Raw genomic sequence first — 14,046 nt, forward strand, 5'->3', positions numbered from 1 at the left:
TTATACTAAGACTTACAGAACCAGGCATGGTTTTACACTTAACTTCTAAACCTGATAATGGGCTCTTCAGAGGAGAGATGAAGACACAGAGGCCTGCCTTCAAATGAAAGTGTTTTAAATCAAGGTTATGTTTAATTTTGGAATTTTTCCCACTACAATTTCTTATGTGGAATCTTAAGACAGGACAGATTCAAGTACTTTGCCCGGTAGTTCCAAAGAGAGGAAATTCTTTACAGTCTATTTGTGCTAACAAATGAAGAGAGTTCCAGAGTTTAATGCACTTGCTCTGTACTTCTAAGCAGTACTGAATTTTAGACTTGCTTAGGTTACGTGTAGCATCTATACAGGCAATTTATACTGTACATCTCAGTATTATCTTGGTCTAATTGCCTATTAAAATTTTTCTTTTTCACATAATCACTCCACACTCTGGCAGAATTGGCACTTCCACTCAGGAAATGCTCAGGACTACAGAACACCACAGCTGCATGACAAGAGCCTGGACGTGTGCACAAACTGAAATAAAACTAGCACAGCCCTTTCCCCAATGAGTTTATGAAATTCTTTTCACTAAATGCACATATAATTTCCAGGTATAGAGGTGTGGAGGTTTTGTGATGGTATCTAACATATAAACGCATTATAAACATAGTTCAAAGCAATGTTATTCATCAATCTCTCCATGAATGCTACATAGATCAGTTAATCCTGTATTCTTAATCATCCCCTTCTTCCCTGTTAATCAGAACACAGTATCAAAAGGACAAAATCACAAAATATTAATGATGTATCTTATAGAACTTTGGCTGCAATGGAACTGCCAATCACAAGCTTGAAACACTACTCTTGCATAACCTAGAGTAATCTGAAAGCTCTCTTAAAAAGACAGTCTTGAAAAGGTCACAAAACTATCCTAAACTGCTCATCACAGTGAGGCCTGGGTTCTTTTAAACACATATAGACCAAATAGCAACATTATTACATAAAAATCAGGTAACACATTAGCAGATTTGCTTTGGAAATGTAAGAGGGATTAGTCATACAGTTAGTAACTAATTTTCCTATTCTTTCAGCTAGAAAGTGAAGCATTTTAGTTACCATAGATAGTTCTAAAAATAAAATGCTTTTTTCTACACATGGCTCCAAGACAAGAGCCTTTACCAAGCCTGAAGTTAGTCAAGGAAGTTGGTTTTTTCTACTGCTACTTGTGCAACAGTCATTAAAAGCAAATCAGCTACTTTAGCTACCTTCAGCTACTTTAAAGTAGTACAGCACACAGAGCACATGACATTTGTCCTTTTCAAACACTGCTAACTTTGCACCTTCACTTAGCTCCTCATGTGCTGCTTTTGGGGTCAGGAGAGCATGAAGGGACTGGAACAGCCATGGCATCCAGATGGGAATCATTAAAGGGTGTACCTTCTTGTTTGTGTCATCAGTGGCATAGGAAGGACATGACATAAAGCAGAGAACTTCATTCTGCTGGCCCTTTGTTTTGGGAATTGAGTTCACCAATTATGTTGCTGTCTCAGATATTCAGCTGAACTATCACATTTCTCTCTTCATCTGAGGCAGTAACACAGCAATGCCCTGGTCTGTACAGAACACAGCACTGTGGCAGACACTGTCACACGTACAGCCCCAGTCTTCTGACCCAAGGTCCTCTTCACAAGTAACTCACTATGATTATCTCCACATGTTACCATCTGCATTTGGTCTATATACGTATTCAAGAACATGCAAGATGATGGAGAAACTGCTCCTGGGTAAGAATTACCTCTGACTTTAAGTATTCTACACTGTGGTGTAATGTGAGTACACACTGCAATAATGACTGCAGCTCTTATAAAAGAAATGTCACACAACACCTATACATAATACAAGGTACTTATAGGACATGAATACAGGTGTATCCATTTATTGGTCTTCTTTACATGATTAACTGTCTGAGACAAAAAGATCTTACCTGTGGCATGGAACATCTCTTGCAAAAACTAGGCTCTCCAAGTAACACATAATGATTTTGTATCAATACTGATAAAGTACATCAAAAACTCTGGAGGAAACAGTTGATTTGTAAATAGCACCAATAGAAATTAATCCAAATTGGCAACACGTACAGTACTGTTACCTAGCTTTGATCTAATTATGGCTCGGAAGGTGAAAGATTTCCTTCAAGAAGTGGCCCATCGCAGTTCGCCAGTGCATTTTGGCCTGTTTTATGTCTCATACTCTTCTGCAAGGATGAGGAAAAACAGTGAGACTCTTGATGAATACAAGAAATGTGAATGAATTGTACCATTTGGTAACTGTTATAGCAAAGTCCTGTAAAAGTGATGGATTTTCTGACAGACTTAAAAAGGAAAAGTTATCCAGTGTAAAACAAGGTTTCTATTTCTGGATCCTGAGATTAATCATTTGAGGGTGTTTTTAATTCCATTTCAAACTCTGTTAAAAAATTACTCTCAAAAGCACTAAACTGACTAAGTACTCTGTGTCCTGCCCCTCTAACAATAACCTGCACTGAATGGGAGAGGTGCCTGTGGTATGAGGAGGCCAAATTGATCCTACACTAAGGAGTGGGCATCCCGTTTCCCTACTCCCCGGAACAGCTGGCACACCGAAGGGAGTGCCCCACACGGAGGTGATGGGGTGGTGCTCATGAAGGCTGACTTACAGCTTCATCATTACACTATGGGCAGAGGAGGCCAGGGACTTGCCAAGGAAACTTCTTCCACTGCATTGAAATATTGCAACAGCAAGATCCATTGCCTTGTCCCCTCAGAGGAGGAGCCTGACACGTGACAAGGCAGCAGTTTGCTGGTGAACATTTGTCTGAGCATCTAGGAGAGTTGCTCAACAGCAGCTAAGCCCATTGAGGAAGACAGGAATGATGAATCCCCAGAGAAGCTTCCCCAGGCAAAAGGACCACTTTGGGTTTCTCCAGGTGCAGCAAAGGGTAAAGATCTCATAACATGGCTGATGGCCCAAGTGTGTGACTGAGTGAAAGAAAAGTAAAAAATCATCAGTCAAAAACAAAGAGAAAAAGAAAAATATTTCTTTAAAAGGGATGGAAGTACAGAAGTCATTTACAGCTCAGAAACTAAACACCTGGTATTTCAGCTACCAAATACTTGGAATTGCTGAAACACTATCAATCAAAGTGAAAATTATAAAAAAGGAAATAGGATAATTTAAATTGAATTTATATTTTCCCTAACAGAGTGGCTAAAATTCTGCTATTAAAGAATGAAGAATAAAGAAAAAAATAATCAATGTAGATTGGCTATATTAAAAAAAATACCCTATTGCTTTTTAAAAGTAAAAGCTGAAAGAAACCTTGCAGCTGCACAGTCACCAGTTAAAGCACAAAATTCAGTTTGTGTCATTGAGCCAGAGTTGCAGAGACTACATATATAAGAAATAAGCAGATTTTGACCGAAATTACCAAAAGGCAACAGATTCCTCCAAAGCTTTTGCAGAAGTAATGTTTTAGCCCAAGAAAGACAACAGTTCCTATGTATATATATTTCTATCAATACCAATATACATGCACATATATATATATACATATACTTGTATGCACATATATGTATGTGTATACACATATATGTCTGTGTATATATGTATATATATATATATGTATATATATATATATGTATATATATATATATATATCACAGAAAAGCTCTCTGAAAAAAACCCAGAGCTATATGTGGAATGTTAAAACATCCAAATGTTAGTGATGGTAAACAATCGCTCACCACACACTGGAGTGACTCTCAAATAACTGAAACATTTGGAAGTATAAGAACTGCTTCAAAGGCTTTATGCATTCTTATTGCCTGAGTAGAACTAATTTAGTAACCTGGGACATGGTCACTAGTCCTATCTTTATCTTTTCAATTGTTCCCAAAGCCCTTTTGTTATAAAGAAAGCAATACCACTTTTAGGAATGCAGTACATTTAAAAGTACTTATAAATAAGCTCAGTTCAAACCAATCCTAAAACACTTAAGACACAATTTTGGTCAGAATTGTCAATAGTGAAAAAAACTGTATTTTCCCTCTGATTTACATAATTACAGTAAATTTTATTGACTATGTATTTTTGAGGAAGAACGAAGGAGGAAATACATTTTTTATCTCAACCACTTAAGAAAGAAAGATATAAAATCTGCAATGGAAACCAACAGTCTCTGAACATTAAGTAAAAAACCATTTTCTTGCAGACTGTAGGGAAAACAAGATTAACTAGCATTTCTTCTACTTTTATAGTAAATAATGTCATAAACTCCCAGACCTTGAATTGTTTTCTTCCTAGAAAGAGCACAGAATTTCATAAAAGGAACATAAGGAAAGCTCAGTTTCAAAATGCATGCTTGAAAAAGAAAAAAGCTGCATTTTCTAGCAGAGAAGATACATAAGTGCAGAGAAGATACATTAATATATTCCAGAGACTGCTTAAGTGGTTGCCAGTACCACATTTTCGGTATGATGCTAGCAACATCAGCCTAATCAGAATTATCACTTGTTTGTGTGGCCACTATCCTACTCATTCAGGTACAATGGAAACACAACATGCATTCATCTACAGACAGACCAATGATCAAAATGGGATGTAAGAACCATAGATTCCTGAGGCAGAAACATTCTGTAAAATGCAGCAAGAACAGTGACAAAAATTGATAGTGACAGTGATGGACTGTGACAACAATTCATACAATCTCTGAGATACACAGAAGGAAAACACTGTACTAAATGGTATTCCTCAAAATATAGTGGACATGAATCACAAATGGAGATAATGAGTATAGTAAATAACTTCTGATGATAATCTTTGTAAAGTACTTTGAATGAAATGGCCAAGCATGCAGAAAGTCAGAAAAAAGTCACCTTTTGTTCCATTAGAAACTTAGACTGCTTGAAGTCTGAGAAAGCATAAAGATGGTGGACTGCTCAACAGAAAGGCACTGATGTTTAGTCTGATTTCCCCAGAAGATTGTAGGAAGCAACCGAGCACATCATTTATGTTTAAAGCAAGGTAGCAGTTATTTAGACAAAGTGGATTGGAAGACAGGAAGAAACGAAGAGAGAGAAGAAGAAACACAAGCGATATAACTGGTTAAAAGTCACAGATCTTTGACTAAATATTAAAAATGAATATTGTCAGTGTTGAGCCCCAAGTCTGCTTTACTACTGATTCATTTTCCAGTACTAATATACAATGTCTCTAAGAAATGCTACAAAACCTTTGGTAGGGGTTTTTATTTACTAGCTTGTTTCTTTACCTTAAATTTTGGTCATTCTCTCTCTTTAGACTTTCAAATTAACTATTCAGAATCTATACTGAGGTCAACTCCTTCCACAAGTGGTACATAAGGCAAAGAGACATCTAAGATCTCAAAATGAAAAAAAACATTAAATACTGTTCTGCCTGGGAATGCTTTCCTGCTATTCTTTATTCTTTCCTGAAGTAAGGCATTATTACACCTGTACGTTCTAGGAATACAAAACAGTGGCAGAGGGTTTTACATTTGCCACAGGGATATTTTATTTTCTTTGGTAGCAAAGTTCCTTTATTCCTTTTCTCTTAATGCAAAGAACCTTCTCAATTAAAGATCAAAATGCTACCTAATCCCTTTTGTTGCTGGTAACTCATTCTTTTAACCTACTGGTGGCAGCTCATGGGCTGAAAAGCGCAAGGGCAGTAACATTAAGTTTAAAGTTCAGCACACCGCTACCGTCCTTCACATTCTAACATATACAATATATAAAAGTTTACTGGGGTTAAAATACAGGAAACATTTTCTATTCACATCCCCAGCATAGCACCGTGGTTCCCACAGAACCTGGCTTCCTCTCCAGCCTTAGAAGAGCTGGACTGTATTTACACAGTCATTTCTCCTTTTGGGCTGATCAGATGAAAGGAGAGAATGGATTTTAAAATCCTTTTCCCATGGGCACAGCAAGGCACATTTATATATAAATAATGGATCAGAACAGGCAAAATGTAAGTCAAAATATAAAAGAGGAAAAAATTATTAATAGGCTATGAGTAAGATTTAATACATGTGTTTTTGTAACAGGCATCAGCATGTTATCAGATGTAAGTGCCTCTTATCTACCCTTTTGGAGATCCCAACCCCATTGCCCTTCTTATCTCCTCAAATCAGAAATCATGTTGAGCCATGTAGCTGTCTCCCACCATTCTCATCAGCTGATTTCCCTGTGGTGGCTGGTATGGAGGCACAAGTGCTGCCCCAGGATTCAGGTTAACTCCACCATGCAAATAACAGGCAGCATCTTTCACCATATTGCTCAGACACCACAGATGGGGAATCTCTGCTTTAATCTCATCTCTGACCTTGGTCTAGGTGATTAGACACTTGTAATACAAAAAATACCTAACTTCACAATGAAAAAGATTATCTACCTGGATTCTTTCTGTTGCTGTAGGCCACAACTCCCTGCATAAGACCTTCTTCAGAACATCTGGAAGAAGGCTTACAGTTATGAGCAGAATTATACCCAGCCACGCAGGACCACTGGACAGCATTTGCATGAACACGTAATACATCCTCTGATAATTGAGAAAAGGCCTGAGAGGAAAAAATATAAGATAATTATTATACTTCAATACACAAAAGGCTGACTATTAAATACAAAAATTATGCCAGTGGTGAAATACTTCAGGTTCAGTTTCCCAGTTTGTGGGAGTTCATCCATCCCAGTCTTCTCACAGGGTGCTGGTGCTAACCATGCACCATCTGGAGATAACTATCTTCCTTTTGTCTCCCAGACTGAAGGAAATATCATGCTGTCCCCTCCCTGCCACAGTGTCTCTCCCTTGCAAAGATAAATTAAGTTCATTCTTAACATGTTTATGCACTTCCATGTACCCTTATCTTGCCCCAGGTATTTTCCATCTTTCTTCTTTGTGTCCCACCCACCATTCCCCTGGTCTTCGCTAGGGCACACTCCTTTGTGTGTATCCTCAGACTAATGCTTGTTAACCACGCTTATTTTCATACCTCTCAGGCTCCCATAAGTATGTCTAATACTTTCATGTTATGCTCCCCATCCTATTCACCACATGCTTATCTAACCACACTATTAATGCCTTCTCTTCCCAACCTCCCTGTATCCCATGCAGTTGAATGATCATTAAAATGCCACTACTGTGTGGTACTGGGAACCAGAGGCCATAATCACTGAGAGCCAAGATCAAGGGACAGTTTGCAGCAACACTGCAGTGTAAAACCAGTATGGCAGTTTCATGACTGTTTTCAAAATTTGGTAGTATTTGCATACTAAAAAGGTAACTAAGCTGAAATACATTTTTATATACATACAGTCACATCTTTAACACACAGCAAGGCTGGTTGGAAAACTATTGGGAAAATGTCACTTCTGCAAACTGATGCTGAAGAAACTGAGATCTGATATTACTAGAAAAAAGAAGAGGCAGCTAAATATCCAAGGAGTTAAGAGGTTGCAAAAGCCACGCTAAATAAAAATCCTTTCTCTAAATTAAATGGCATCTTAATCACCAAGCAATAGTTAGCCCCCTCCTCCTCTAGTCCATCAAAATATTATGAATGCAAACTAGAATAGTAGTTAACTACTAGCAGCAGTTAAGAAGATGGCCTCATAATTGAGAGCTCTACAAGTGTGAAACATAATTTCCAGCTCCTGATGGCAATCACGCAGTTAGGAACTGAACTTGTTCCAACTCGATTTCCTTTCCAAAAATTTCAGTTTCAAGCACACAGAACTTTTAATAGCAAAACCCCCCAATACTTTAAATTGGCTGTGCACAAGAGTTATTCCTACAAAGCTTCTTACCAACATGAATAAGTAGGTGATCAGACACCTACAGTAACTCCACTTTGCTAAGTAAGGAGGCAAAACAATGAGCTCTAACACAGGACTCTTGGACATCCACATGACTTCAATATTGAGTTCTGCTCCCTGGGTCTAGTTTTGACTGCTACAGCTAGCTTCCAAGACAAGCCCAGCAGGTAGGTGGGTCGTCACCTACTGCACAGGCTTTATCTATTCTGTGACATTTTGGCTCAGAAAGGCAATGTCAGCTCCTTGAACCAAGCCTTGGGCTGCTTTCCACTGACACTACAGAGATAAAACCCAGTGGTAGTCTGTGGTCTGATATTCTCCTTGCATTCTTCTTTAAGAAGATTTTAGCAGACATTCATTGATGGAAGAGCTGAGCACTCTGTTAGCAATTATGTTGTGTTTAAAATAAGAGTTCTGCATTACGTAAAGGCTAAATTTAATTCTGTGACAAAAAGGTGAAATATAACAACTTTATGATTCTGAAACAACTTTTGCAATGCAATTAATATTAGGGTTCATACCAAATAATTCCTCCCCAGAGCAGAGAAAAGACAATGTAGAATACCAGTGATCCCCAAATCATGAAGTGATTTATCCATGTCCAATAGTGTGTATCTATTGCAAGCTGGAAAAAAAGATATTATATGATGTTATTACTATCTAGATACAACAGGAATTTGCAGCAGGAGATAAAACAGAATTATACCCTTTGAAAATAGGGAAGAATTCTACATAGAAGTAGTTAAAAACATCTTTCAATTTTAGCACAGTTAAGAAGGCACAGATAGCAAACTCTCTATTTAAAGTAATAAAACAATGCATGGTGATATAAAGAAACAAATATAAATAAGCAACAATTAAAAAAACAAGTTTTAAGAAAGTTTCAGTGGATAAAATACAGCATACCTTACCTTAAATGTAACCGTGAATACAAGCACAGTAAACACCACTGTTCCAAAGGTCCAAGTTCCAAACATCTATAAAAAATGTTCCAAAGCAGTTATAGGCAATATTGTCCACTATGTTGTGAATTGTTCAGAGTAAACATCTTAAAGATTAGTATTGCTTTGTATCATGACCTGACACTTAAGCAAAAACTGAATTCCTACATGATCTATCCAGTGCAAAGTGCTCTAGTTTCTTGCTCTGTGTGTACACACCTCAGATTTCAGACAGACAAAGACCACAACCAACATTCTGCCCTGAACTTGAAGTTCACACATATTATATTTCCTAATAAAAATCAAAGCTAGAGCAATTTACAAATCACCAAGATTGAAAAACAAACAGCAGTCATTTCATCAATCTTCTTGGATGTCATCTTTTCCCTGATTTCCCTTCTCTGTTGGATGTTCTTGGCATCCAACAATTTCTTGGAGATTCAACAGCATGTTATACAGATAAGCATAAGAACGTTAGAACCATACAAGTACAAAAACGTCCACATATGTTTTAAGATAAACCACTTTTAACTTGTGTTTGATTTTCTCCCCACTTGCATAAGGACATAAAAACACCTCTGCTTTTCAAGTGGGCAGAAATGACCATTAATGCTGGCACAGGGAAGAACTAGTAGTGAATATTGTCACAGAGGATTGCATGGACTTCAGCAGCTACCAGATGACCAGGTTCAGGATCCAGAGAAATACTGGAAAAGTAAGCAACAGTTAGGATGCTGTATTTTAGAAGAGACTGTGTTTGATTCAGGGTATTGCACCCATGAAAGACAAGTGTCCAAGAGATCCAAATTACTTTGAAAGATAACTCTTGCTATCTGCTTCTGCAGTTACAACTTCAGGAATGAGACAACTTCCACGCAGGCATGGAATTTCAGCTGAAGATCCAGTTGGCAAAGTAGGATGTTACTGCATGGACAAAAAGGAAAAATGGAAATGGGAGCATTCAAGAGGTGACAATATGGGCAGGCAACAAACAGCATAAAAGCAAGAGCAGATCACAGACAAAACTCAGCTCTAACAAGAATTACTGAGCGGTGTTGAGGGGGACAAAAAAGATATTTACAGATATCCTTGCTTCAAAGGAAGAATACAAGTCTGCTGATGAAGTGGTAAGACAACATAGTGGAAGGTTTCAAAGAAAATGCTGAATTACCCAATACACTCTGGATAATAGTCCTCACAAACAAAACCTGCTCCTTGCATTTAGCAACAAAGCTTGGGAAGGAAAGGAGCAGGCAACATTGTGGGACCAACAGGTTGAGTTGTTTTTAAGAAGGAAAACTAGTGGATGCAATATATTTTGAATTTAGCAAGGCATTTGACACTTGGACAATAACGAAGCAGGGGCTGGCTAAATGGACTACTACTATAGTTTAAAACTGGTTGAACCACTGGACTCAAACGTCATTGATGGGTGTTGGCTTCTGGTAATCAGCCAACCACACTAGGAACAGCAACTGGGAATCGTGGAATACCCCTGTCAGTAGCTGGATGGTGACAGAATACCATGAGCGAACTACCAGGTGGTATAAAAATAGAGAATAGCTGAAATAATGACAGAGTTTCAATCCAGAGGGACCTGTGCCAATTTGAGAAGCAGGCTAATAGATACCTTATGGAATTAAATAAGAAGTAGTGCAAAGATTTACACCTACAATGGCTGGCTGTGCAATGGCCCTGCTGAAAAGGAATTTGCAGGGGGGTTATGTGGACTACAGGCTGAATACAAGTCCATATTGTGCTCTCTCTATAGATAAGGTAAACTGCACAGCAACTGGAAGGAACATGGCCACTGAAGAAAGGTTATTATTCCCATCTATTCAGCTACGCTGAGGTCCAACCTGGAACACTGTTCTTGGTTTTGGGCCCCTCAGTTCATGAGTAACGTGAAAAAATAGGAAATGATCAGTGGCAGGCAACCAAGGTGTTTAGCAGTCTATTGCTCTTCTGCAAAGAGGGGTGGAGGAGCTTAGTCTGGTGAAGGGAAGGTTGAGAAACAATCCAGCAGCTGCCCACAGATGTCTGAAGAGCTACAAATATGAAGAACTGGAACAAATCCCTCCTCAGCAACAAGAAATATTCTGCTTAGGTACTGTGAGAAATTTTTCCACCATGAAGACAGAAGAACATTGGAATAGGTTGCCCTGGAAGGTTATGGAATCTGCATCTTCTGAGTAACTGAAAACCTGAAAAAGACTTGACAAAGCCTTCAGCAAACTGATTTTAATTAGCCCTGCATAGAGCAGTGAGTTTAACTGGATTATGTCCAATATACACTTTTCTGTATGATCTCACCCAATATTACATGACAGGGTATCCATGTGGGAAGGTGATCACACAAATATGCTCTGTATGAAAAATTTTGAATGAAGACCACAGCCAGCCACAGGACATAAATCAGTAGGAAGTTAGGCTAAGATAATGCAATCAACTGGGAATGGAAACAAAAAATTAAAATAAAAAAACGACTAGCCAAAAGATTCATTATTCTCAGTTACCATTTCACTATTTTAAAACTACTTACTGTGTGACTGAGTCTATTGAACACTAGATAAAATTCGGAAAACCTTCATTTTGATCTTTTACTTTGATATGTAATAGGCTCATGCCATCATTATGTTTTCTGTGCCCTAAAAAAACCTGTGCAGTTAACATCAGATAGGAATCTGGATCGGCAACTTCCAATCATGCCATTTACCAACTTTCTTCTTGCAGATAAATTTTACAGTATTCTCGTGTCATATGTAGCATCTCTCAGAGAACCTAGTGTCAGTCTAAGTTTCCGCATACTGAACACATTTGTCTATATTTGCAATATAAGCCACTAAATGAAATAAAGAATTTGAAACAACCTTCTTGTATCTGTTTGTAAGGCTAGATAGAAAGCATTAGTCTGCAACCAAACCCCTAATCTACACATCTTACTGACTCAGAAAGTAGAGTCCCAGCACAGGGACAAGATCCATAAAGCTGCTACTTTGGCACAGAGAAATGTAAGCAAAGCAATATGGGAAGGTGTGAGTTAGAAAAATGCACAATGCCTTTTAAGCATTGAATGTCTTAAGATACTACTCATGCCTTCAAGCAACGAATCATTTTTTTGTAAGTCTGTTTGTTAACATATAGCTTCTTAACAACTATTTTTCTGTGTTCTGCTCCCAGCCTATAAAAGACTTTCCTTCCTCCTACTGTATTTGTTGATCTTCCATGTTCCAGTTCAGCATTCTGGTCACCTATCTTCCTTCCTGTTGTTTTGTATTTCTCATTCAGCTATTCCTTTTACCTTAGTCTCTCTCAACTATATTAAATTAATTGCATTTAATACACTCTGTCAAATCTGAAAATAAAGAAATTCACCCAGGAAATACATTTTATTATATGGGTAAACTAAGATGACATTTGCAATCTGCAATGACTTCTACAGCGCCCCCCTTTCTTCTTACATTTCTTCAGTAGCTGGTTTCTAACTGTATGTTTTTGTAACACCAGCCCTGATGTCCTAACCATAGTGGAACACCATACACACAAAGCACTATCATAAATTAATAACAATTTATAGGAGATAAATCCTTGGCATCTTAGTTTTGTTTACCAGAAAATGACCAAGTGAGTCATTTATGAAGTAGATCTCAGTGATCAGAAGTACATTTTTCCATTATTCTAGTATTATCACACTACATGAAGCAAATAGTTTCAAACTAATTTCTGAATCCTGAGAAACATTTTGGGAGGAATGTGTTTGGAAGCAAGCTTAATGATACATTCATTTTAGTCTGACAGGCATCATTGTATGGGAAAGATCTTGACTTTGGTAATTTTTTACTAGTTTTGCAATAATAGAGATTAGTTCATTTGTGGGGAAAAAAAATTCAAAATTTTTGCTTCAGTACCCTGACAATCTGGAACCTGACTTGTATCACTACATATCACTCATGGCATTAGTGCTACTGTCAGCTCTTTTATGTTCTTTACTGCTTTGTACCTTTCCCCTGTTCAATAATAACATCTTGTTGCAGTAGCAAACCTTTCAAAACTTCAAATTCTTCACTGACTTTTTCCAGATGTAAGCATAATTTAAAAACTGGGAAATAACTATCAACATCCATTAGCATTCATGTGTGTATGAACTCATGTAAGTGTCTCTGACTATTCCTGAACACTTGAAATTTTCAAGCCTTTAAATCTAAAATTGCAGCTCAATATCTCTCAAGTTTTATACATAACACAGGCATGCATCCTCAAAATAACGACAAATTTTCTACCACAGACATTGAAGACTCAAAATGTCCCCTCAAGCAACATATTATCTTTAAGTGTTAACATGGATATCTAGTTGTAGACTTCAACATCTGAAATTTGAGAATTAGGCATAAATCTAAAAATAAAATTAGGCTTTAGAGGCTTAGAATTAGATTGAATGTGTGCAATGGAAGACAACTAGAATTTCAGAAAGGAACCGAGTCATATTTGCAATACAAATTGAGAATATTTGCAATACAAACTGTTTACAAAATTGGTACAGGTATGGTAACTCTAATTTTCTGCACCATAAGTATATGGTGATGAAGAATTTTGGACATCTAACAGAGAGCATAATGGTACCAAAAAAAGCTATAGTGCAGGGTACAATTCTGCCTAGTGGAAGTTCATTGTGTCCTTAAGAAAAATGCTTTTTTAACATGTGCTCTCTCTCACACTAGAAGGTCATTTCCCTGACAGATGTCACAAAGGTGGTTTTTAATGATATCTAAACACTGCATTTCTAGCAAATGTGCATGTTGCATACAGGCAACAAAATCGTGTAGAGTTTATTTTCGCTCTCACTTCGAGGACATTTTCTAAAGCCATTAAAGCACATTATAGCATAAACTGTAAAAAATTTCTATAGCAGAGAGTCAGCAACAAAATGTAGGTTACAGAAAAGCATACAACAGAATAACAAAATGCAAGGAAGCAAAAAGCTTTTTTAAAGTTCATGGTTCTTTACCGCACCTCATATACCTCAATATGCTTTCTATAAAGTTCCTTTTAAGTACTTATAGAGTAGCTATAAAGAACATTTCTAACTGTAGGTTTAAATGATATTTTACTGCTCTTTAACAGTTTAATTTAAGAACAGTGAAAGATGAAATGGATATCACGACAAATCCACAATAGTCTTACCATGTGAGTGCTGGTTGTCATTAGCTGAGGATAGGAAGAGAAGCAAGTAGCAAAAAGAAAAAAAGCAC

General features: G+C 37.4%; 1 protein-coding gene across 2 annotated transcripts in view; it reads right to left on the reverse strand.

The window, feature by feature from the left end:
- Positions 1-14,046, reverse strand: part of ATP11A (ATPase phospholipid transporting 11A) — a 119,941-nt gene that overhangs the window by 4,369 nt on the left and 101,526 nt on the right. Inside the window, exons 26-29 of one of the 2 annotated variants that reach the window (XM_041472298.1) lie at positions 8,768-8,833; positions 8,378-8,481; positions 6,436-6,601; positions 4,896-4,984 (exon numbers count right to left, since the gene is read on the reverse strand). In XM_041472298.1, coding sequence (XP_041328232.1) covers positions 4,907-4,984; positions 6,436-6,601; positions 8,378-8,481; positions 8,768-8,833 — 414 coding nt within the window. In that variant the 3' untranslated portion in view covers positions 4,896-4,906. The remainder of the gene's footprint in view (positions 1-4,895; positions 4,985-6,435; positions 6,602-8,377; positions 8,482-8,767; positions 8,834-14,046) is intronic. The other variant, XM_041472296.1, reaches the window with a different exon arrangement.

The sequence above is a fragment of the Pyrgilauda ruficollis genome, unplaced genomic scaffold (assembly GCF_017590135.1).
Source record: "Pyrgilauda ruficollis isolate IOZ18807 unplaced genomic scaffold, ASM1759013v1 scaffold29, whole genome shotgun sequence".
Lineage (NCBI taxonomy): Eukaryota > Metazoa > Chordata > Aves > Passeriformes > Passeridae > Pyrgilauda > Pyrgilauda ruficollis.